This window comes from Cetorhinus maximus, chromosome 2, assembly GCF_964194155.1.
Source record: "Cetorhinus maximus chromosome 2, sCetMax3.hap1.1, whole genome shotgun sequence".
NCBI classification, from domain to species: domain Eukaryota; kingdom Metazoa; phylum Chordata; class Chondrichthyes; order Lamniformes; family Cetorhinidae; genus Cetorhinus; species Cetorhinus maximus.
Genome location: NC_135880.1, coordinates 99,902,252 through 99,928,032, shown reverse-complemented (window position 1 = coordinate 99,928,032; position 25,781 = coordinate 99,902,252). Strand labels below are relative to the sequence as shown.

At 42.6% G+C, this 25,781-nt stretch overlaps 1 protein-coding gene across 2 annotated transcripts; it reads right to left on the bottom strand.

The window, feature by feature from the left end:
- Positions 1-1,526: 1,526 nt before the first annotated feature.
- Positions 1,527-22,227, bottom strand: LOC144696284 (phosphoserine aminotransferase-like). 2 transcript variants are annotated; one of them, XM_078567534.1, is made up of 10 exons: positions 22,072-22,206; positions 19,116-19,148; positions 13,009-13,069; positions 12,852-12,921; positions 10,452-10,657; positions 10,188-10,360; positions 5,008-5,177; positions 3,844-3,972; positions 2,323-2,460; positions 1,527-2,117 (listed from the first exon to the last, which is right to left on the bottom strand). In XM_078567534.1, exons 4-10 carry the CDS (start codon positions 12,917-12,919, stop codon positions 2,012-2,014), a joined length of 990 nt encoding a protein of 329 aa, XP_078423660.1. In that variant the 5' UTR covers positions 12,920-12,921; positions 13,009-13,069; positions 19,116-19,148; positions 22,072-22,206; the 3' UTR covers positions 1,527-2,011. The 2 variants fall into 2 exon arrangements, with proteins under 2 accessions (XP_078423660.1, XP_078423659.1); XM_078567533.1 differs by lacking the exon at positions 19,116-19,148 and having other exon boundaries at positions 22,072-22,227.
- Between the last annotated feature and the right edge of the window lie 3,554 nt (positions 22,228-25,781).

Below are 25,781 nucleotides of genomic sequence, written 5' to 3'. Positions count from 1 at the left end.
TTTGTCTTGGGTATATTCGAGAACTGTACATCCCCAGCCCTTTAGAGTTAGAGAATTCCAAAGACCCACAATCTTTTGAAGTGTCTCTTCAGTCCTAAATGGCTGATCCCTTATTCTGAGATTAGTTCTAGGACTCACCAGCGAGGGGAAACATCCTTCCAGCAATTACCTTCAAGCCCCTTAACATTTCTCATGTTAGATTGTAGAGTATCAAATTAATCTTAGTTATTGATCAAGTTCTATACACGAGAATTGTTGATTTAGATCAGGACTTAAGTCATTGGTGGGCACAGACCTTTCACAAGTTTGTGAAATCATTTGCTTACCCATTCAGCTGCTATCTCAATAACCTGACCTGAGAGGAAGTGACGGCATAGCAATTGCAAGCAGGCAGTTAAAAACAATGCACACCAACTGTGGGGAGTGCATGTGATATCCATTTTGCCGAAGAGTGCAATTGTGCATTGGAACACATAGGAGCCACAACTAGTTTGTTACAATAATTACAGCAATTGCTCATCCAAAGATGGTGTTCCAGCAGGATTTGCAAACGAGAAAAGGGCCAGATACAGTACTTTCATTTTTCCAGGGGTTTTAAAGTCAAAATTGATTTGTAATTTTCTAACGATATAGAACAAGCAGTGCTATCAGAATATTTCCATAAATGCTCTGGGTCATTTAGTCCACTTATCTTTAAATATTGCATCTGCATATCTATTCAATGTATTCACAACTTTAGCCATTACCTGTCCAAATTTCCATTACTAGTTATGCCATTTGGTTAGATACCAAATTGTTCATTTAATACAAATTAGGGCCAGCAGGACAAGTTTGGTGTTATGCGTAGTTACAGTAATTCTATGGCCTAGTTGGAGTCAAACAACACAGATGGTGGTTATTCAGCCCATGCCAGCTCTCCATACAGCAATTCAATCAGTCCCATTCCCCTCCCTATCCCCATAGCTGCACGTTAATTTCCTTCATGCGCCCATCCAATTTTCTTTTGAAATCACGGATCTTCATTTCCATAGGCAATAAGTTCTGATGTTAATACTGTTGAGGGAAGGGAATGCAAGAATTATGACTTGAACCATGAAAGGAAAAAATTTACAATTTTCAGTATACCTATATCTGTCCATTTTCACACGTACCAGAGGCAAAAATGGAAGGTGTTGAACTTCAGTTTTCTTGAAGCACAATTATTCAGATACGGAGATACATTTCCATATCAAGTGTTAATATTATGCCAAACCCAAACACTAGTTAAGATAGCCTCAGCCCAGTCATTTGTAACAAATGTTTTTGCAAAGGTTCAAGCCAACAGCTCCGAGATTATAAAGGGAACATCAATCAATAAAAATCTAATGCAAAAGAGTGCCATATGTTGCAGCTTTATTTCTAATTCAGCATGTATTGAATGTGGTCCACACACTGCCTGGATATCTGATCAGCTCTACCATGTAAAAATAAATGACATTATGTAAAATTATTGTCCATATTCAGGTTTTATTTAATTTAACTTGTGCAACCATCACTCTATTACATTGCATTTTCCCTGCAAAGAGTTCCATTGCCACAATTCAGTCAGTTAGAAGGCTAGCTTTACAGGGCAAGTCTGAATTGAAAAGTGAGACAAAGAAAAGCTTTAGATTAAGATTCTGATTCTTGAATATTGCATTGGTAGTTCCTCCACTAACTTAGTTTATACCTAGTTTGGTGGATTAAGATTTGCATTTTTGAAAGTTTCTGATAGTACCAACACTAATTAATCTTACACGTATTTCACCAACAGTACACAAAATGCTAGAGCAAAAGCAAAATGCTGCAGATGCCGGAAATGTTCAGCAGGTTTGGCAAGCACCAGACTGTTTATGGTCAATGATCTTACATCAAAAATGTTAACTCCATTTCTCTCTCCACAGATGCTGCCAGACCTGCTGAGCATTTCCTGAAAACCTAGAGGTTTACATTGTAGAAATATGATGCAGTGTTAAAATCTAAACTGAAATGTTTACACAAGATGTTCCTTCATAAAGTTGATCATGAACTCTGCCAATTTTTGAGCTTCTTCCACTGTCACAGCATTATAGAGGGAAACACGAATTCCACCAACAGACCTAGTACAAACAGCAGACCATATGGAATTAGTGCTATTTAAAGACAAACTTATAATAAGCATTAGACCCCACCTCTCTATCTACCTCTTTGAAAATGCAACTGCATATTTATAAAACTCAATTAATAGCATTCCCAAAGGTTTACATAAGTTAGCAGAGTCACAGTTTCCACTATACAAATTGCATTGCTTATTGGTAGATTTACCTGTGGCCTTTTAATGATATCATGTTATGTTTGGCAGCTCCATCGAGAAACTCCGTTTCAAGAGCACTATCTCCATTAGCATTTCCAATGTGGAACGGAATATTCATTCTGCTTCTACAGATTGAAGCAGCTGGACACCTAATTGAGAACAAAAAGGTTTGATTCCATTGAGGGGAGGAGATAGTGACAGATCTCTATCGAGGCAATATTTAACCAGATGTGGCATCAAGGCACCCTAGAAAATTGAAGTCAATGGCAGAGAATAGACTCTCCACTGACTGGAGTCATACAATACTGTGATGACTGTCTCCAAAAGAGACAAACTATTTCCCCTTGCCATTCAATGGCATCATCATACCAAATCCCCCCACTGCCAGCATCGTGGGGCTTACCATTGACCAGAGACAGAACTGGACCAGCCACATAAATACTGTGGCTACAAGAGCAGGTCAGAGGCTGGAAATTCTGTAGCAAGTAACTGACCTCCTGACTCCCCAAAGCCTGTCCAGCAACTACAAGGCACAAGTCAGGAGTGTGATGGAATACTCTCCATTTGCCTCGATGAGTACAGCTCCAACACCACAAGCAGCTTGACACCATCCAGGATAGAACAGCCCACTTTATCAGTGCCCCATCTACCACCTTAAACTTCCACTCCCTCCATCATCGGTGCACAGTGGCAGCAGTTAAGTACTATATACAAGTTGCACTGCAGCAACTGACCAATGGACCTTCAAGAACACCATCCAAAGCACAACCTCTACTGTCTCAAAAGGAGAAGAGCTGCAGGCATGGGAACATCCCCACCCGAAATTCCCCTCCAAGTCATGCATCTTGGAGCTATAAATCGCTATTCTTTCACTGTTACTGGAAAATCAAAATCTTGGTACACCAACTGTCCTTGTAGGGAGTTCCTACACCAAAAGGACTGCAGTGGTTAAAGAGAGGTGCTCACTATCACCTTCCAATAAGACTGGAGTCTGTAAACATTTCTTAAAAAAAACTACAGATAACTGATTTGTGTTCCTGCAATCTGAGATGGTACTATAGTAGTTGTTGCCAATCCCTAATTACTGAAGGAATTTAAAGCAACTCAGTAATTAACTTTTGTGACTGATTATTTGGACTTTAAAATCAGATCAGCCATCACATATCCCAGCCATTTTATTTTTCCATTAAATGCAATACAGATGAATAACAGCCTGATATCAGCCATATTACACCATCACGGAATGTTAAGATTGCCCCAACAAGTCTGGGCCTGGAAATAGCATGTTAGCCAGACCAGGTAGGGGTGGCAAAATCCTTTCCTAGAAAAAAAAGGCATTAATTAAAAAATAATCTAGCAGTTTTCAGTCATTTTATACTAACTCAAATTACCAATGGTGGAATTTAAATTCAGGATCTCTGGGCCAGTAAATGTTATTTTCTGGCACATAGTGCAGCAACTTTTAATGGTCAGATAAGAACTTAAGTAAAAATGTTTCAAAGCACCGTAAAGTATCAAAAATACCAACTTACACATAGAATTCACTGGATCCATCAATTACATCATAAATCAGCTTGGATTTAGCAAGACTGTTTCGTTCCATCGCTTGAGCACCACCGCACTTCTTAATCCATTGCAAGACCAAACCCATAATGTAAATGCTGAAAGAAAAAAATCTGATCCAGTTATTATCCTGTATACATTTCACAGACAGATGGAAGAGCAAACAAGGCTAAAAACATTGTCGATGGCCTCAATTGGCCATTGACAGGCGGACAGCTGATCTTGCTGTCTCCCCGCCTTCCTGAATATTTAAAATGGGGCGGGATGACATTGGGGGTTCCGCCTGACGTCATCCCGCATCAGTGAGAGGGTCCCGCCCCCAGCTCGCCAACAGAAAAATTCAGCCCATCAACCATCAAGTTCATTGAAACAGCTTAAAGTAAATGAACATCCTCCTAAAAAGGATGCTGGCAAGTTTAGGCACCATTCTCTAAAATGGACACGCTCTAGTACACACTTGGCACGTTGAGCTCCAACCCAACGGAACTAGTTACCAATAATAATAATAATGGCACGAATTCTAGATTTCAGAAAAAAATCTACGTTAATTAGAATTACAAGCTTTGTGTGCCAAACCATGTTAAACTTGGGCAGGAATGCAAGTATAAAAAGTAGTAAGTATTAAAGACCATTAATGCTCAGGGGCATCTTATCAACTCTACATTTTACAGTGGGGGCAAATACGAGGTCATTTACTTCCAGCACTACTATGGGTATTTCATTGTAGTCAGTAAGTAAACACGGCAAAGGGCCCAGATGTTGCTATAGAGAGCATCCAATGTGTACACTATTCTACATGCAAGGATAAGTCATGGGGACACAGACTTGAAATGACAAGACTTAACTTGCTGTTAAGTGTTTAGCTTGTATCTACAACCAAATTCAATACATTTCAAATAAATAGTGAGGCAGACGGGGAAGTGTTAACAGCAGAGCAGCACAACTCTGCTTACAACTTTTGGATACTGGTAGTTAGCCAACCATCTGCTCCTTCCCGGAGCTTGTGCTATTTACACTTAGAATTTGTTCTTTCAAAATTTTTGATTTCTCAAGTTGTCACATGGAACGCAATAAAAAGACAGCCAATAACTGTACCAACATTTAGTCATGCAAGCTAAACAGAAACTATTTACCTGTAGGTTGGTGGAGTGTTGTAGAGAGAACTGCTATTCCCTTGTACTTTATAGTCAAAAACTATTGGACATTCCTTCAGTGCAAATCCCAAAAGATCCTCTCTGATTATTACCACAGTCACTCCAGCACAACCAACATTCTTCTGAGCACCAGCAAAAATCAAACCAAACTGCAGAAAGGAACAAAATTCTCATCAGTTTTGTTGATCTGCAAGCTCTCATCTAATTTCCAAATAGCAAACAGACTACTGAGTTAAATGAAGCAAGTTCTAGTTATCACCATCTCCCAAATACTCGTTGCAGTTTTTAATTCAAATACTACCAGAAGTTGGATTCAGCTGTCAGGTATTCTGAATGCGTTTGTTATTATGTCGGAGGTCCAGAAAGTCCAGAGCTCCTGTAGCTAGAAAAACCCATCAAGCAGTTAGTTGATGCAAGGGAAAAAGCCAAAGATGGAAAAAGTCTTGCATTTATATAGCACCCTACACAAGATCAGTATATCCCAAAGCACACTTTAAGACCAGTGTATCATTGTCGTGTAGAGGAGGAAATGCAGCAGCCAACTTGCAAACAGCGCCGTCCCACAAATGAATGGCTTTTTTTATTATTCATTCATGGGATGTGAGTGTCGCTGGCTAGGCCAGTATTTATTGCCCACCCCTAATTGCCCTCGAGAAGGTGACGGTGAGCTGCCTTGAACTGCGACAGTCCATATGTTGTTGGCACACCTACAGTGCTGTTAGGGAGGGAGTTCCAGGATTTTGATCCAGCATCTGTAATGGAATAGTGATATATTTCCAAGTCAGAATGGCTTGGATGGAAACTTCCAGGGTGGTGGTGTTCCCATGTGTTTGCTGCCCTTGTCCTTTCAGATGGTAGTGACAGTGTGTTTGGAAGGTGCTGTCTAAAGAGGTTTGGTGAGTTCCTGCAGTGCATCTTGTAGATGGTACACACTGCTTCCACTGCACCAGTGGTGGAGGGAGTGAATGTTTGTGGATGGGGTGCCAATCAAGCAGGCTACTTCATCCTGGATGGCATTGAGCTTCTTAAGTGTTGTTGGAGCTGCACTCATCCAGGCAAGTGGGGAGTATTCCATCACACTCCAGACTTGTGCCTTGTAGATGGTGGACAAGCTTTGGGGAGTCAGGAGGTGAGTAACTCGCCATAGGATTCCTGGCCTCTGACCTGCTCTTGTAACCACAGTATTTATACTGCTAATCCAGTTCAGTTTCTGGTCAGTATAATCCACAGAATGTTGATAGTGGGGGAATTCAGCAATGGTAATACCATTGAATTTCAAGGAGTGATGGTTAAGTTCTCCTTTATTGGAGATGGTCATTGCCTGGCACTTAGGCTGATGTGTCAAGAAGCGTTTCTACCACACAAGACTGGATATTGTCCAGGTCTTACTACATTTGGACATGGATTGCTTCAGTATCTGAATCGTCACAAATGGTGCTGAATATTGTGCAATCATCAACGAACATCCTCACTTCTGACTTTATGATGGGAGGGCATTGATGAAGCAGCTGAAGATGGTTGGGCCGAGGACACAACCCTGAGGAACTCCTGCAGTGATGTCCTGGAACTGAGCTGATTGACCTCCAGCAATCACAACCATCTTCTTTGTGCTAGGTATGACTCCAGTGAAGAATTTTCCCCAATTCCCATTGACTCGTTTTGCAAGGAGTCTTTGATGCCAGTTGGTTAAATGCTGCCTTCATGTCAAGGGCAGTCACTCTCACCTCACCTTGGGAGTTCAGCTCTTTTGTTTATGTTTGAAGCAAGGCTGTAATGAGGTCAGGGGCTGAGTGGCCCTGGCAGAACCCAAACAGAGCGTCAGTGATCAGGTTATTGCTAAGCAAGTGCCACTTGATAGCACTATTGATTACCCCTTCCATCATTTTACTGATGATCAAGAGTAGACTGATGGTGCAGTCACTGGCCAGGTAGGATTTGTCTTGCCTTGTGTACAGGACATACCTGGGCAATTTTCCACATTGCCAGGTAGATGCCAGTATTGTAGCCATTTATTCTGTTTCCTGTCTTCTAACCAATTCTCAATCCATGCCAATATATTACACCCAATCCCATGTGCATTAATTTTACACACTAACCTGTTATGCGGAGCTTTATCAAAAGCCTTCTGAAAATCCTAATACACCACATCTACTGGTTCTCCCTTATCTATTCTGCTAGTTACTTCCTCAAAAACTCCAGTAGGTTTGTCAAACATGATTTCCCTTTCATAAATCCATGTTGACTTAGTCTAATCCCTTTGATATTTAAGTGTTCTGTTATCAGATCCTTTATAATAGATTCTAGCATTTTCCCTACTACTGATGTTAGGCTAATCAGTCTGTAATTTGCTGTATTCTCCCTTCCTCCATTTTTTTTTTTTTAAAATAGTGGGGTTACATTTGCCACCCTCCAATCTGCTGGGACTGTTCCAGAATTTGGGAAGGTGACAACCAAAGCATCCACTATTCCCATGGCCGCCATCTTTAGTATCCTGATCTTAGTAGATCATCAAGCCCTAGGGATTTATCAGCTCAGTCCCATTAATTTCTCTAGCACTATTTTTTAGTGATACTAATTTCCTTCAATTGCTCCTTCTCACCCTTAGTTCACTAGCATTTCTGGGGAGTTATTGTTGTCTTCCTCCTCAGTGTCAGCCTAGATTAAATGCTCAAATCTGAAACATCGGGGGGGGGTTTACTAAAAGCTCAGTCAGAGATTTGGGTTCTAAAAAGTGCATTTGAGGAAGATAGGGGTATATGCTAAAATCAGTAGAAACCAATGCTGAACCATGTACTTGTGACTGCAATGTGGGTGGCCATTCATGCCTCTTGTTTAAATAAGAAAGTTCTACACAGTTTTAAAAGCACTATCACTGCAAAATAACAACAACCTAACCCAGGTATATCCCCCAAACTAGTTATAATTCTTTAAATCCTTTACTTATATTTTCAATACATCCTGCTTGCTCAGCTTTGGCCTATAGAAATTTAATGATCTAATCTAAACAACTGGTTAGCCTCTAGCACAAATTCAAGGATAGTAATATTGAATTTTATATTAGAACAAAGAACAAAGAAAAGTACAGCACAGGAACAGGCCCTTTGGCCCTCCAAGCCTGCGCCGATCATATTGCCCGTCAACTAAAACATTTTGCACTTCCGGGGTCCGTATCTCTCTATTCCCATCCTATTCATGTATTTGTCAAGCTGCCTCTTAAACACCACTATCGTACCTGCTTCCACCAACTCCTCTGGCAGCGAATTCCAGACGCTCACTACCCTCTGCGTAAAAAACTTGCCCCGCACATCTCCTCTATTGTTAAGCTTTTTTTCCCATTATTGCTCAGATGCTCCAAGCCTTTTACCAAACTGCATCAAATGCAAGTCTCTATATTCCTTGACTATAGCTTACGCCAACTAGTCCACAGTACACTGTTAACCCATCATATTATACAGAATCCTAACGAGCAGTTTTGAAAAACTAAAGTTTATGGAGGCTGAAAAGTGAGAGCTTAGCAGGACAACATTGCAGTATAGCAAGTCCCCAGATTGATTCAGTCACTTTGTTTTAATGTCATTCATAAAATAGGAACTATATCCTTTTTAATGTTGTGACGTTACAATAATGTCGTTCGCCACAGACTTGGTTATGACCTGCACATTCCACACAAGCACATGATGTTTTCCCTAATTCTGTTGGGGTCAGTGCATCTCTCCCCTCTGCTCCTGCCTTCAGTTCCCATCCCCACCCTCCATTTTCACCTTTAAAAGGTTTTCAGTAGTATGCATCACTTTCCTTAGACTATGAAATCAAGTAGTCTTTGTGGAGAAAATTGGAGGTCTAAAAAAATGTAACTTGGGAACTTTCTGGTTCAGCCCAGATGGTGGTGGTGGGGGGAAAAAAGAGAAAGGAAAATGGAGTCAACAGCAACAGCATGGGATTTGGTTTGCCCCAATGCTTAGCTGGAGAAAGCCATGGCACATTGAAGACTGGAATTCAGTTTCATAGCAGGCACTTGGGGGTGGAGGGCTGGAAAAACACAGCTTGGTGTAAAATTACTTGTGGAAATGAAGGTCATGGCTTAGGAGATCACTATGGGGTAGCATATTAAATGGAGAAAACAAGTTACCAAGATCAGATCCTTGGGCGATTAGGTTATTGTGAAGAGGGCAAAAAATATATATATTTTTAAAAACTCTTAAAAAAAGGTCAAACAACTGAATAGGCCATCTGGTTTCTCCTAAAAGTGTCCATACCTTATATTACCAGATTCTCCCTTAAAAGGTCTAATAGTCACCCCACAGCCTCTCCAGGCCATTTTACTAGCATGTTTAAAGTGCTTGGTAGAGATTCTTGCCATCACCTGTGCTCTATCCAGATCCCAAGTTAGTTTTCCAAGTGGTTATTACACCCCCGCACAGTTTCAGCAAGCTATCCATCAATATTCCTGAACTCTCACTTAGATTCTCTAATATCCTAATATTCTCCAGTATCCTGCTACCCATCTAAGTTAATTCCCATTGTATTATTTGCTACATAAAAAGACTGTCATCCAACTGCATTTTAAGCTAGCAATTGTGCACAGCTGTCTATCCTTTACAGGTACATACCAACCATGAGCACCACCAAATTGCTGTCAAAAATAACTACTTTGGTTTTCTGGCATGGTTTGTTTTACCTGAACACTAGCATCAGATTCTAAAACATTTCATAAAATGATATAACACAGGACACCATTCAGTCCATCAAGTCTGGACATGCTTTTTTGAAAAGCAACATCCCGTTCCCCTACTCTCTCCTCATTGTCCATGCATATTTCCGCTTAAAAAGCTCTAAAAAGGAAATTGGATAAATATTTGATAGAATCTGCTTCCACCACCTTTTCAGGTCACAAACACTTGTGGCATAAAAGAACACTTTCTCCACCCTCTACCACTGGAAGCAGTTTTGCCTTATTTTCTCCATCAAAAGCATTCATGATTTCAGACACCTCCATCTAATCTTTCTTGAACCTTCTCTGCTCTTAGGAAAAACAATGCCAATTTTCCTGATCTCAGGGAAATGGCTTTCATTTGTACAGAATAATTTTTCCACTGAACTATTTACCCATTCCAATGTAGAGGCAAAGGTTGTGTCAAAAGTTGAAATTTAGATCATACCTTGGAGACATCCACCGGCTTTGAAAGAAAACATGACGACATGTCACAGACCAGCACATTTCCTTTTGTGTCTGGAATAAAGGGAAATTCCACACCGTGTACCGTCTCATTGGCGCAATAGTAAACATAAGAGGCATTTGGGTTCAAATTCCAGCTGCTTGGATTTGGGATTTCTGGAAAACAAGGGAAAACTTTATCGTCTTATGTATTCAGTCAGCAGTAATGGATCCATTAAGCATCTACTGCCAACAAGCAGGTTCTTACTTATGTAAGCATCAAGCTTGGGGTGGACAACGTTCACTTTTCCATACTTTGCTGCCTCTTTGGCTGCATTAGCAGACCAGGATCCAGTAACCACATAATCGGCACATCGCTCTTCTTTTAATCCAATAAGATTTAAAGGGACAGCACTGAACTGACCAGTTCCACCTCCTTGGAGAAAAATCACTTTGTAGTTTTCTGGGATATTTCTGTATTAAGATACACACAGGAGTCATAAGATTGCAGGTGAAATTTCCCCTCACTCAAGAGAACACCAAACACTGTTGTAAACTTTGGTAGAAACTATTTTTGAAGTAAAATTAGAACAAGTTAGTATTCTTTATAGCAAACATGCACAAAAACAATCACTTCAAAGTTAAAAAGCTGTTCTCTCAATTGTAGCGCTGCATATTAAATTATTTACACAGCACTTGCATGATCTCACCCAATAGAAATATACTAACTCCTGCCACAAACAGGAACTCTGTTGCTACTCCATCCCCCAGAACACAGGCGGACATCATTATTGTGCATCCGCCACCCATGCCCTGAAACCTCCTGCTCTCTTCACCACTCCTTCCCACTCCCTGCTGCCCATTATGTTGCTCATGTAGCCTCCCACTGAGATGTCGCTATCAGCGTGTAGGGAGTGCACCATCTGCAGTTATGGTGTCAGCAAGTGCAGCCATAAGAGTATTTTTGTAGCATAACCAGTTTTAAATGCAGGGAAAAGGTGACAACCACAACTTCCTTAAATCTTTGAAAAGTGCTTCGGGATCTTTCAGGTCAACCTAAGGTTTGCCTGTCTTCTTCAGTTTAAAGTCTCATCCAAAATTTAGTGCACATTCACTCAGTCAATGTTGGCAATGAAAATCACCAATTCCTAGGGACTCTGAACATTATGTAATAAATCACCCATCCTCTTAACCTCCATAACTGATGGACTCTACCATTCTTTCAACGGATGAGTGTTCAGCATGTTTTTTTAAAAAGCCGGTTGGTGTTGTTGCATGAATATTAGGCCAAGTCTCAACTTGTATAACAGATTACAAATCTTGCATATAAAGTCAGTGCAGAAGGAGGTATTGGCTTTGTGCCACACTCACTAATCCTGAAGGCACTTGACTCTTGTTCTCAAAAGTTGAAAATGCTTGCTAACAGAGACTTCTCCACTTGGGTCTGTCCAAGATTGTCTTTATATCCAAGGATGGGATAGCCTGTGATGCAGGTTCCCATGCTCAGCTGGCTGTAGAGTACTGCCTATGCTATGCGGGAATCCTCCATGCAAACCATATGACCAACCTAGCAAAGCTGAGCTCATGAGCATGCTCTCAGTGTCAGGTAAGCAGCACTTTACAAGAATCTGTGTTACAGATTTATTCCTGCCACCTGATGTTGCAAAAAAAATCTCAGACTGCAAAAATTGAATGCTTCTAGTTGTTTTATATGATGCTGGTAGGTTGTCCAAGTCTTGCACCCATAAAGAAGTGATGCAAGAACCACTGCCTTGTGGGCTTTGGACCTTTGTTTTGATTATTACTACACTGCACAATATAAACAATTTTAACAAATACAATGCAAATTTAATTGGAAAGGACACTTACTTAGCATTAAAAACTCATCCATTTGACAGTATAATTAGCAAATGTTAAAACTGTCATTTAAGCAAACAGATTCTCTGGTTAACTAATTACATACACCATAAAACATTTGGACATGCAAAACACTCAAAGAGTCAATGAGCTGGTTGGACTTGATTCTGCTAGTACGTGCTGTGTAATAATGCCACCAACTAAATGAAGCAGTTTAACATCAAACTGGCCTTTATCTGTATGTATATTCACAATGTGCAAGCAGGCTGTTTCTGCACTTACAAATCTGCAACAAATTTATTCCAGGCTGATCTCATCCACTGGTGTTATTCTCACAAGGTATTTACATTATTGATTGTCTGCAATGGCTCAGTTGGTAGCACACTCGCCTCTGAATCATAAGGTTCCAGGTTCAAGTCCCACTCCAGGGCTTGAGCACGAAAATCAAGGCCGATATTTCCATGCAGTACTGAGGAAGCTTTGCACTGTTTTGGAGGTGCTGCCTTTCAGACCAGAAGCATGTCTAAAAATCCCATTACACTGTTTTGAAAAGGAGGGGAGTTATCCCCAGTATTTATCCCTCAGTCAACATCACAATAAAAACAAGATTATCTGGTCATTGTTGCCATTTGCTGATTGAAAATTAGCTGCTGTGTTTCCAGCATTGCAACAGTGACCACACTTTAAAAAGTATTTAATTGGCTGCAAAGCACTTGGACACCTGGTGATTGTGAATAGCGCTATATAAATGCATGTCTTTCTTGTAAGCATTCAACCATAGCAGCTGAACTTAAGTGCATATGCTCCTTACAGCAACTCTCGCAGGTCATTTTCTGTTGCATTGACAATTTTGATGAAGTCTGAAGATCTGTGGCTCATTTCTGTTGGGCGGAAAAGAAAGATGGAGTTAGAACATGGAAAACATGATGGCTGGTTAACAAAGATAACCCACCTACTTGGGAACTCACCTAGAACACTAATTCCAAGTCCCTTGTAATCCAACAGCTCTTTCTGTGCTTGAAGCAAGACCTGGAGATATGAAATATCATCCATTAAACCAAGGGAAAAACAACAGATCAAATCATAACATATACAATGAACCCTAAAAGCAGGAACTTCTCAAATGCTGACTGACTCACAAATGTTTAAAATTTTGCTGTTTTAATTTCCATTAATTTTCCCTCATTTATTTTACAGGGAATGTATTCATTAACATATTATTTAGATTTTAAAAACTCCCAGTATACTAAAATCCGAGTAATATGGCAAATTCATATATTCAAAACTAGATGGCATGATCTTTCCAGAGACTGATTTTTCTTTCAAAAAGCTCCAAACTTCAATTTAATAGCTGAAAGGATAACAAGATTTTGTTTCAAGACTTTTATTAAAACAGAAGACTAAAAGCACTAACTAAATATTATTTTTGTAGACAACTTATACTTTAAACTACAAACAGAACTTTTCCCTTTTATCACAACCTAAAAAAAGCACACTTCACAGGTATACTTTACACTGTCCTTTAAGTAAACATTCAGTTCTCCCAGAATCAGTCTGAAGTGATTCTTGGCTCCAGAGGGTTTACTTTGGTTCTTTTCTTTTCACAGCCTAGTAACTAATAATCTTGGAACTCTCTCTCTCTCAATGAGGTACCAACCCCCACAAACCCCAAAGATTCCTCCTATTGCATAAGCTAGGCAAATCCTCTAGCCTCATTTCAACTCCTCACAAATTTGGTCCTTCCAATCAGAGCACGAAATCTCAGCTACATTCCTGCACAGTGAAGCATAGAGACTTTGGCCTTTAACTACTCACTCTTTCCCCCTCACCCCAGGCCTCAAGAGTCTGCAAGTTTGCAGGGATACCTTCGACCCTTTCCAGAGCAATGTGAAGCACATGGACCTTGTATTCAGATAGAAATGCTGATGAGCATTCCTCAAGACTCTTATCTTGAGTGTAAATGGACAGCTCAAAAGCACAATTGTTTACAACCAGACAGAAGAGTCAGTCTATCCACTGTGCGGGAGCGTGCGCCCCTCCGATCGGTGCCCCCAATACACAGATCTCCCTGAGGCTAAGTGCTGCCTCAGGGAGATCGGCTCAGAATTAAAGTTTAATAGAAATGATAAAAATATTTCCCTGACATGTCCCCTCATGTGACACTATCACATGAGTTGTGACATGTCCATAACTTCTATTGAAAGATTTGACAAAAATTTAAATACCCTCACGAAACCTCATCCCGCCCGTGGATGAGGTTTCATGCTTTTTCTGAAGCCCGCCAGGGCTCTCGGCCTGCCCGCCAACCTTAAGGTTGGATGGGCAGGTCCATTAATTATCTTAATTGGTTTTTCAATGACCTCAATAGGCCGTTGACAGGCCGGCGGGCACGCAGCTGACTCGGCTGCACCTTTGCCGACCTGAAAATGGAAGTGAAGTGGGGTGACGTCGGGAGTTCCACCCGACATCATCCCGCGTCATTTTACGCATCGGCAAACAGGCCCCATCCCCGCTCGCCAACCGGAAGATCCTGCCCCTGATGAACCTAATAAAGCACTGGTCCTACCTCCCTGTATTGTGTTCAGGAAGGATGTGAAAGCATGAGAGAGAGTGCAGAGAAAATTTACGAGAATGGTTCCAAGGATGAAGGACTTCAGTTACATGAACAGATTGGCAAAGGCAATCTTCCCCTTAGAGATGATTAAGAGGGGATTTAATAGAGGTGTTCAATATCATGAAGGATTTAGACAATATATAGAGAGAAAGTGTTCCCTTTAGCAGAGGGGTAAAGAACCAGAGAGCACCTATTTAAAAGGTGATTGGCAAGAGTATCAAAGGCAATGTGAAACACATTTTTTTCTTAAATAAATATAGTGAGTGGTTAGGATCTGGAATGTACTGACAGAGGGTGGTGGAAGCAGATTCAATTGCAGCTTCAAGAAGGGAGTTGGATAAGCACCTGAAAAAATATTCAGGTTGTGGGGAAAGGGCAGGAGAGTGGGATTAGTTGAATTGCTTATGTAGAAACAGCATGGACTTGATGGGCGGATTGGCTTTCTTCTGTGCTGTAACTATTCTGTGATTCAACTTCCCCAAAACTCTCAAGTCTGATACTGTGGCAATAATTCATTTATGGGTTACTATTGCTTGGACCTTCTGTTTATTTCCAGCAAGGTCAATCCCTTCAATCTTCCTCCAACTGTCCCAAAGTTGCAAAATATAGGTGTCTCTGGCCTCTTAAGCGTAGCCACTTTAGATCAGAACTCTCCTGTTTGTAATATTCTTTAACCAACACCCAGAATTTCAACCGAATTCTACTGAAAGCTGTTTCTTTCACTCCAGCTGGTTATAAATTCTCAAATTAAACTGCTTGAAAAAAAAAGAGAGCCACCCCCAAGACCCTTCTCACCCCTATAGTTAACCTTTTGACTCCTGCTGGTTAGCTCTAAGGCAACCTGATCACAAGATCATTTACCGGAACCCAGATCTTTTTTTAAAAATTCATTCACGGGATGTGGGCTTCGCTGGCTGGGCCAGCATTCATTGCCTGTCCCTAGTTGCCCTTGAGAAGGTGATGGTGAGCTGCCTTCTTGAACCGCTGCAGTCCATGTGGTGTAGGTACACCCACAGTGCTGTTAGGAAAGGAGTTCCAGGATTTTGACCCAGCGACAGTGAAGGAACAACAATATATTTCCAAGTCTGGATGGGGAGTGACTTGGAGGGGAGCTCCCAGGTGGTGGTTTTCCCATTTATCTGCAGCCCTTGTCCTTCTAGACGTTAGTGGTCATGGGTTTGGAGGGTGCTGTCTAAGGAGCCTTGGTGAATTCCTGCAGTGCATCTTGTAGATGATGCACACTGCTGCTACTGTGCATTGGGAGGGACTGACATTGTGGATATGGTGCCAAACAAGGGGACTGCTTTGTCCTGGACGGTGTCCAGCTTCTTCAGTGTTGTGGGAGCTGCACTCATCCAGGCAAGTGGGGAGTATTCCATCACACTCCTGACTTTGCCTTGTAGATGGTGGATAGGCTTTGGGGAATCGGGAGTTAAGTTACTCGTCACACGATTCCTAGTCTCTGACCTGCTCTTGTAGCCACTGTATTTATATGGCCAGTCCAGTTCAGTTTCTGGTCAATGATAACCCCCAGGATGTTGATGGTGGGGAATTCAGTGATGGTAATGCCATTGAACATCCAGGGAAGATGGCTGGATTCTCTCTTGTTGGAGACGGTCATTGCCTGGCACTTGTCTGGCGTGAATGTTACTTACCACTTGTCAGCCCAAGCCTGGATATTGTCCAGGTATTGCTGCATTTGGACATGGACTGCTTCAGTACCTGAGGATTTGTGAATGGTGCTGAACAGCGTACAATCTTCCACGATCAGTGAACATCCCCACTTCTGACCTTATGATGGAAGGAAGATCATTGATGAAGCAGCTGAAGATGGTTGGGCCTAGCGGTTTTTTTTTTAAAGGCAGAAATCAGATTCTAGTTCCCTTCTTGCTCTTTCTGCTCTCTTTCCAAGAGCCATGATAAGGGCTCCCCTTGTCCTCACTATTCACCACACAAGCCTCACATTTAGTTGATCACTTGCTGTCATTGCTACTACCTCCAAGTATATCTTCCTCTCCATGGCACTCTGGTTCACCCCTCAACCACCTGCAACATCTGTCCTTTTTACCTTCTCCCTTCCCACCATCCAAGACCCCAAAAACTAAGTTAAGTAACAACATTTTATACACTATATTCATTATTTATGACTGGTTCTCCTCTACATTGAGGCGACCAGCCAATCTCAGGGAATTATGGGGATAGTGTGGGAAGATGGAATTAAAGTAGAAGGTGATCAGAGTGGTGGAGCAGGCTCAAATGGCCTACTTTTTTCTCCAAATACCTGCATTCAGTTCAGTCATGGTCAAGCTTCCAATTCTCCATCCCACTCTGACCTTCTACACTGTGAAGCTTTGCGCTCCACTGCACACCTAGCAAAGCTGTTCCAATACAGTTACAACACTAGCATTTATCCAATAATGTGCAAAACTGGCAGTTATGACATACCTGGACAAATAAAAGTCTGATCAAATACCACCCTATCAGTCCATTCTCAAACAGCAAAGTGACAGAAGCACTGTTGACAACACCCTATCTCGCAGCACTTACTCAAAGCTCCTGTTTTGTTTCTGCCAGGATCACATTACAGCTGTGGTCTAAGTATGAACAAAAGAGATGAATTCCAGCGATATCCTAAACATCACTGCAGAGTTCTTCAAGTCAGTGCCCCAACCAACTTCAACTGCTTCAATGACTTTCCTTCCATCATAAAAGTCAGAAGTGGGGATGTTTATAGCATTCAGTTCCATTCATAACTCCTCAGATAACAAGAACATCCATGCAACAAGACTTGGGCAATGTTCAGGTTTGATCTGATAAGTGTGAAGTAACATCCAACCCAGGTAATTGAGGTAATGACCATCTCAAAAGACAGTTTCTAACTAACACTCAATAACAATCAATGGGGTTACCATCACCAAATCCCTCACCATAAACATTTTGGGCATCACCCACTGGACTAACTACAAATACTGTGGCTACAAGAGCAGGTCAGAAGCTGGGTATTGTGCCAAGTAACTCATCTCCTGACTCCTGGAGCTTCTCTGCCATCTACATGGCAGTGAGGAAAGTGATGCAACACTCTCCACTTGACTAGATGAGTGGAGCTCCAGCAACAAAAGTTCAACATCAACCTAAAAAGCCCATTTGATGGGCACCCCAACCACCACCTGAAAAATTCACTTCCTCCACTGACAACTGTGGCTGCAGTGTACCATCTACAAGACGCACTGTAGCAACTCAAGACTTTAACAGTACTAGAAGAACAAGGGCAGTAGAGGCATGGGAACACCAGCAACTGCAAGCTCCTCTCCAAGTCACAGGCCAACATTACAAGGACTACAAACCAATTGCTTCACTGTTGCCGTGTCAAACTCCAAGAACTCCACACCCAAAGCACTATGGGTGTACCTATACCACAGAGACTGCAGCAGTTCAAGGTAGGGGCTGACCATCACCTTCTCCACGGAAACTGGGGATGGGAATAAATGCTCAGCTTTTCCACAACATTCCCATCTCATGAATGACTTAAAAACTCCCAAGACCCGCAATGAAAACTATTGATAGAGTCAGAGTTATGCAGCACAGAAACAGGCCCTTTGGCCCATTGTGTCCGTGCTGGCCATCAAGCGCCTTTCTATCCTAATCCCATTTTCCAGCACTTGGCCCGTAGTCCTGTGTGCTATGGTTTTTAAAGTGTTCATCTAAACACTTCTTAAATGTTGAGGTTTCCTGCCTTTACCACCCCTGCAGGCAGTGTTCCAGATTCCAACCACCCTCTGAGTGAAAAAAATTTTCCTCAAATCCCTCTAAACCTCCTGCCCCTTACCTTAAATCTATGCCCTCTGGTTATGGACCCCTCCGCTAAGGGGAAAAGTTTCTTCCTATGTCACTTAAATTAACACAGAGTGGCATTGAACTGACTTAAAGGCCAGCAACCTGAAAGATTAACTGTTTCTCTCCACAGATGCTGACTGGAGCGATGAGTATTTCCAGCATTGTTAAGTACATGTAACACATTGGTGAGAAATTTTAGGATGTATGCAGTAGACAGACATTGGGCCAAATTATCGGGAGGAAAAATTGTTTCAGCCAATGGCTATGAAAAGTAAGCCAGTGGTATGTACCAAACTGCCCACTGAATAGTGTTTCATTAAGCAAAATACCAAAAACTTTGTAGATTTGTTTTATAACAACTGGTTAAGGAAATCTACTGTACAACATTCTCCACTGAACATTTGTAGCTACTGCATGCTGCCGGAATAGATTTATCATGGCATCAGCGATTAGATACTTGTTCACGCCACCACTGACTGATCAGATGGAAAAAAGTCTCAAACAGCTGGAATTATTCCAAGCAGCTGCTCAACCTAGCAAGAATAAGCTCACATCACAGAATTACCAATGACTCAATGCTAGTTAACCTTAAATTTGCAATATCCAAAAACAAGGACATGTATTTACATGGCTTCTTTAACATGTTTCAACACCAAGGCACTGCACAGGAGCAATATCAAACAAAATTTAGTACCAAATCCCATAAGGAGATATTAGGGCAGATGACCAAAAGCTTTGTCAATCAGTTAGGTTTTAAAGGGAGGGTCTTCAAGAAGGATAGAGCGGCAGAGCAGCAGAGGCAGAGAATTCTAGAGCTCAATGTTCAAGCAGCTGAAGGCACAGCCACCAATGGTGGAATATTTAAAATCAGACACTCAAAAGGCTAGAATTAGAAGAGCACAGATATTGGAGTGCTGTGAGGCTGGAAGTTACAGATAGGTGTGGGCTGAGGCCACAGACAGATTTGAAAAGGATGAGAATTAAAAACAAGAGGCTACTCAACTAGGACCCAATGCAAGTCTATAAGTATACAGGTGATGGTGAACAGGGTGTGACAAGTTAGGACATAGGCAGCTGAGTTTTGAATGACCTCAAGTTCATGGAGGGGAGAATATAGAGGCCAGCCAGGAATTTATTGGAGATAGTCAAGTCTAGAGGTACAACAGCATGGAGGGCTTCAGCACCAGATGAGCTGAGGCAAGGGTGCAGCCAGGCAATGTTACAGCAGTGGAAGCAGACAGTCTTAGTGATGGCACAGGTATGTGCTCAGGAACTCATTTTGAGGTCAAATATGACAAATATGTGAACAGTCTAGTTCAGACTCAAAAAGTTGCAAGGAAGAGGAATGAAGTCAGTGGTTAAGCAACAGAGTTTGTAGCAGGGACCAAAGACAATGACTTCAGTCTTCCTAATGGTTAATTGGAGGAAATTTCTGCTCATCTAATACTGGATGTCAGGCAGAGAGTTTGACAATTTAAAGACTGAATGAATTGAGACAGGTGGGAGTGAGGTGGATATCGTCCATTTCCACATGAATGGTGCTATGTTTTTGGATGATGTGGCTGAGGGGCACTATATAAAATGAGAAATAGGATGGGGCCACCAGAGATAACTGCCCGAGCTTGGGATGAGAAGTCACTTCATGTAATTCGCTGGCTACTATTAGCCAAGAACTAGGAAAAGCTAGGCACTATGGAAAAGTTCTTATTGAAGATTATTTCCAATACATTCAAACGGCAGGGGCACACATCAAATAAGCCCTATAAACAGCCATAAGCATCCGAGCAGTTCTTAGAAGGATATCAAGTAATTACTTATTTGAAAAGATCACACGAGCCACAAGCACTCTAACGCCCGCAGCCCCCTTTACCACTGGGTGAAATGACCAGAGGGGAGGCATTTCAAAAAGGCACAGAAGGCAGCAGATAGCGTCCGTTTAAAATGAATCTCAATCTACGAAATGGGCATGTGTGAAGATAACATACATTATCATGTGTAAAACTTTTAACAAAGGTCTCTCTTCTCCCATAAATATAAAAGCAAAAAGCTGCGGATGCTGGAAATCCAAAACAAAAATACCTGGAAAAACTCAGCAGGTCTGGCAGCATCTGCGGAGAGGAACACAGTTAACGTTTCGAGTCCATATGACTCAACAGAACTAAGTAAAAATAGAAAAGAGGTGAAATATAAGCTGGTTTAAGCAGGGGCGGGGGTGGGACAGGTAGAGCTGGATAGAGGGCCAGTGATAGGTGGAGATAGCCAAAAGATGTCATAGACAAAAGGGCAAAGAGGTGTTGAAGGTGGTGATATTATCTAAGGGATGTGCTAATTCAGGGTAGAAAGCCGGACAAGCGAGGTACAGATAGCCCTAGTGGGGGTGGGGGTGGGGTGAAGGGAAGGGATCGAAATAGGCTAAAAGGTAGAGATAAAACAATGGATGGAAATACATTTAAAAATAATGGAAATAGGTGGGAAAAGAAAAATCTATGTAAATTATTGGTAAAAAAGGAGGATCGGAAAAGGGGTGGGGATGGAGGAGAGAGCTCATGATCTAAAATTGTTGAACTTAATATTCAGTCCGGAAGGCTGTAAAGTGCCTAGTCGGAAGATGAGGTGCTGTTCCTCCAGTTTGCGTTGAGCTTCACTGGAACAATGCAGCAGGCCAAGGACGGACATGTGGGCATGAGAGCAGGGTGGAGTGTTGAAATGGCAAGCGACAGGGAGATCTGGGTCATGCTTGCGGACAGACCGAAGGTGTTCTGCAAAGCGGTCACCCAGTCTGTGTTTGGTCTCTCCAATGTAGAGGAAACCGCATTGGGAGCAACGAATGCAGTAGACTAAATTGAGGGAAGTGCAAGTGAAATGCTGCTTCACTTGAAAGGAGTGTTTGGGCCCTTGGACGGTGAGGAAAGGGGAAGTAAAGGGGCAGGTGTTGCACCTTCTTCGGTTGCATGGGAAGGTGCCGTGGGAGGGGGTTGAGGTGTAGGGGGTGATGGAGGAGTGGACCAGGGTGTCCCGGAGGGAACGATCCCTAAGGAATGCCACCGGGGGGGGTGAAGGGAAGATGTGCTTGGTGGTGGCATCATGCTGGAGTTGGCAGAAATGGCAGAGGATGATCCTTTGAATGTGGAGGCTAGTGGGGTGATAAGTGAGGACAAGGGGGACCCTATCATGGTTCTGGGAGGGAGAGGAAGGCGTGAGGGCGTATGCGCGGGAGATGGGCCGGACACGGTTGAGGGCCATGTCAACCACCGTGGGTGGATAACCTTGGTTAAGGAAGGAGGAGGACATGTCAGAGGAACTGTTCTTGAAAGAGGCATCATCAGAACAGATGCGATGGAGACTCTCTCTCTCTTCTCCCATCCGTCCTAAGTTGCTACTGATCAAAAAGATATGTACCGTTGACATCGATGGCGCGACTCAAGATAGTTTTCTGCCTTCCAGCAAAGCCTTCCATTAATTTGTTATGCTACATGCATACACACATTCCAAGTTCAAACGTTTTGCAATTCAATGCTCCGGCATCAAAGAGTTGCATTGTCAACACAACTGGTTAACAGAGAAGGGACACAGAGTAACTCACCGGTAGCGAGAGCTTGGAAGGACCAGCACCGAAGTTGATAAGTCGCTTCTTACCACTTTCCATTTCGGATTGTGTATTTTTGCACAAACTCTTGTTCTCCCTTCACTTTAACTGCAATCCTCCTCCAGACTACGCCGATACATTGCTTACGCTTCTTATTGGCTGTTTTCACATGGCTGTTGTATTCAGCCCCTTCTAATTGGTTATTCTCAGGCTAATGTTCTATCTAATTGGCTGTTCGCTCCTACACGAGTTGTTTGCGTGACTGCGGCAGCTTTGTGCAAGAATGGCACCGATTGCACCAGACAGTCCGTGAATGTGGAACGCCGAGGCAAATTAATTAGTCCTCTGAATCCCGACTGAATAGGTCAAGTTTATAACAAACTCATTTAGATTACACTTTATTAGAGATCAGTAATAAATATGTTTTAATCAAATTTACAAAGAAATTCCCCACTGGAAACCTGATGTCTAAGAAAAAAAGCCAGCTTTTGTTTATATAATGTGTTTCATACATTTACAATGAAAATACAGGGAGTGAATATTTAATTCAAATATATGTATAGAGAAAGACGTGGTTTCACTACGTATGTTCCTCTATTAGCCAAAGAGTAGCTTTGCAACAAGGCAATTTTGGAATCCTATGTTTTGAATCAAGGTGTACATATCGGCTGGTTGTTATAAACATGCTGGCGGTAAATAACACATGACATCATCATGCTCATTTTTTCTCTGCTGCTTCCCAACAAGATGTCTGCAGTTTCCTACTCTAGGCTCTTCCTACACACTGTCTCTTCTCAGCTTTGAGCTTCCATGCAAAATTTGTGTATTTTGCATTACCTGGTCAAGTCTTTCACAGAAGTATCAAACATGATTCATTTACAATTAATAAGCAAAATACTACGGATGCTGGAAATCTGAAAGAAAAACAACATGCTGGAAATGCTCAGCAGGACTGGCAACATTTGCACAGAACACGACAGTGTTAACTATGTATAATGAATTGCTTTGGAATTTAGTGACTTATTACATGGTCAGGTCTTTGACAGCCTCCTGTCTTGTGAGACAAAGTTTACACCTGGTTGGTCAAGTCTGTGCTAAACATCACGTATGTCGCTCAGGAGCCCTGCTCTGGCATGGCAGTCTCTTGTCGCATTTGCTGCAGATGAGGAATGTGGACTGAGAAAGTGCAGGATTTGCTGACCTCTGCTTTCCCTGGGTCCTCTTCTCGGCCAGCTGAGCTCTTGTTTCTTCCTTGCTTCTTCCATTGCCCCTCTGAAAAATCAGCCTCCAGAGGTTCCTACCATCAGATGTCTCCAACTTGTCAATCTCCGTGTCCACCATCTTCACACCTCATTATGCATTCTCGGTTTAGAGGCTAGACATCTATTATATTGAACCCCAATGAAAAACATAGCTTGATTGACAGTTCTGAATCTCTGATCTCTTCTGTCAATTGCACCATGTTTATTTGCACAAGCTGAAGAGGATTCAAGTGCTTGCAGTTTCAGCTATTGATACTTTAAGGATGCTTGACACTTTTATTGGCCTGTAGTAAAAATGAGGTTTCTTTTTTTAAGAAAATGGAAAGTTATCAATAGATGACATTTTTAAAAGTTTTTCTTTTAACACGTAGAAGGTTCATTAGTTCTATACAGTGTATAGTGGGTGAATTGGCATGGAAGTGCCATAGCTTGGGGCATGAGGGGCCATAGGGGTGAGTGGGGACATATCTTGGCATGGAGGCATGAGGGGCCATGGGGGATGGGTGGGGGGGCATGAGTGGCATGGATGGAGCATGAGTGTATGTAAGGGGTGGGAGTGTGTGAGGTGTAAGGGCTAGAGCGCTTTGCTTTTGCAGTTATAACTGGGACAAAGGCCAGAATCTTCGGGATGGTGTGCGGGGGTGGGCCCCGCTCGCTGATGCGTGAAATGCCACACGGTGACGTCGGGCGTGTGTCCCGATGTCTCCTTGTGTCATTCCGATTTTCAGTTCAGCGGGTGTGCACCAGAGTTGGCTGCGCACCCACCGAACTGTCAAAGGCTTATTGAGGCCATTTAAATATCAATTAAAATACTTAATGGAGCTGTCTGTCCAACCTTAAGCTTGGCGGGCAGGCGAAGAGCCCAGGCGGCCTTCGCATTTATCATGAAACCTCATCCACGGGTGGGACAAAGTTTAATTAAGTGTTTATAAATTGAATAAAAGTTTTCATTAAAGTTCATTGACACGTCTCAGCTCATGTGACACTGTCACATGAGGGGACATGTCTTAATTTTTATTTCCTTATTTATATTATTGATAATGAAACTAATCACACAGCTGCCTCAGGGAGATTTCTGCACTCTTTGGCGCGCATGCGCAAAAGTGTGCAGGCCCCGGCTCAGCCTCCTTCCCTTCCCTCATGGGGAGCGCTCAGCGCTTCCAGGTGTACGTCACGCTGGGCGGGCCTTGTAAAATGGCGGCACGCAGCCAATCGCGGCCAGCAATTGGCTGCGTGCCCGTCCCCACTCAACCCACCCCCCACCAGACGGAGAGAAAATTCTCTCCAAATTGTCACAGCACTGAGGTGGGCCTTTAAAACAGCTTGCCTCAGCACCCAGCAGTCCATGTGGCTGCCTCCAAGTTCTTTCCTGACGCCTCCTCCAACCTCCCAGCAACATTGAAAATCCTGTCATTCCTGTTGCATTCTCCCGAAGTGGGCAGGCAGAGCTGGGAATTTTCCTGACTCCCGCTACCCACCTTGAATATGAAAATCCAGCCCATGAGTCACATCGAATTAGAGTACCTGCCCGTTATCCCTATTCTCTGCTGCTCAGCCAATTTCCTAATCAGGTCCATATCCAAATGCAGCAAGACCTAGACAATAGCCAGACTTGGGCTGACAAGTGACAAGTAACATTCGTGCCACATGAGTGCCAGGCAATGACCATCTCCAACAAGAGAGAATCTAACCATTGTCCCTTGACATTCAATGGCATTACCATTGCTGAATCCCCCACAATCAACATCCTGGGTGTTACCATGGACCAGAAACAGAACTGGACTAGCCACATAAATATGGCGGCTACAAGAGCAGGTAAGAAGCTAGGAACTCTGTGGTGCGTAACTCGCCTCCTGACTCCCCAAAGCCTGTCCACCATCTACAAGGCACAAGTCTAGAGTGTGAGGGAATACTCTCCACTTGCCTGGATGAGTGCAGCCCCCACAACACTCAAGAAGCTTGACACCGTCCGGGACAAAGCAGCCCGCTTGATTGGCACCACATCCACAAACATTCACTCCCTTCACCACCGATGAACAGTAGCAGCAGTGTATACCATCTACAAAGTACACTGCAGAAACTCACCAAAGCTCCTTAGGCAGTACCTTCCAAACCCACAACAGCTACCATCTAGAAGGACAAGGGCAGCAGACATATGGGAACATGATCACCTGGAAGTCTCCCTCTAAGCCACTCACCATCCTGACATGGAAATTGCTGAATCCTTGATCACTAGTTTAGTTGGGCTAATGGATCCAGGTTGCATGCTTGTTTTGGGATAATCAAGTTGTTACCATAGACATAGCAGATCAGTAGACAGTTCTTATGTAGAACATATTCTATTTATTTACAAAGAGACTCAGCAGCTACACTTGTGTACTTACAACTAAAACCCTGCCCCTACACTACAGACTCTTACTCCAGACTACTGACTACAGACTACTA

Coding starts and splice junctions, on each gene's coding strand:
- LOC144696284 (XM_078567533.1), bottom strand. CDS start 22,134: ATGGAAAGTGGTAAGAAGCGACTTATCAACTTCGGTGCTGGTCCTTCC. Junction 10,658..12,851: donor AATGACCTGCGAGAGTTGCT/GTAAGGAGCATA, acceptor ATCTTAATACAG/AAATATCCCAGAAAACTACA. Junction 2,461..3,843: donor GGATCCAGTGAATTCTATGT/GTAAGTTGGTAT, acceptor GTTCTCAATTAG/GTGTCCAGCTGCTTCAATCT.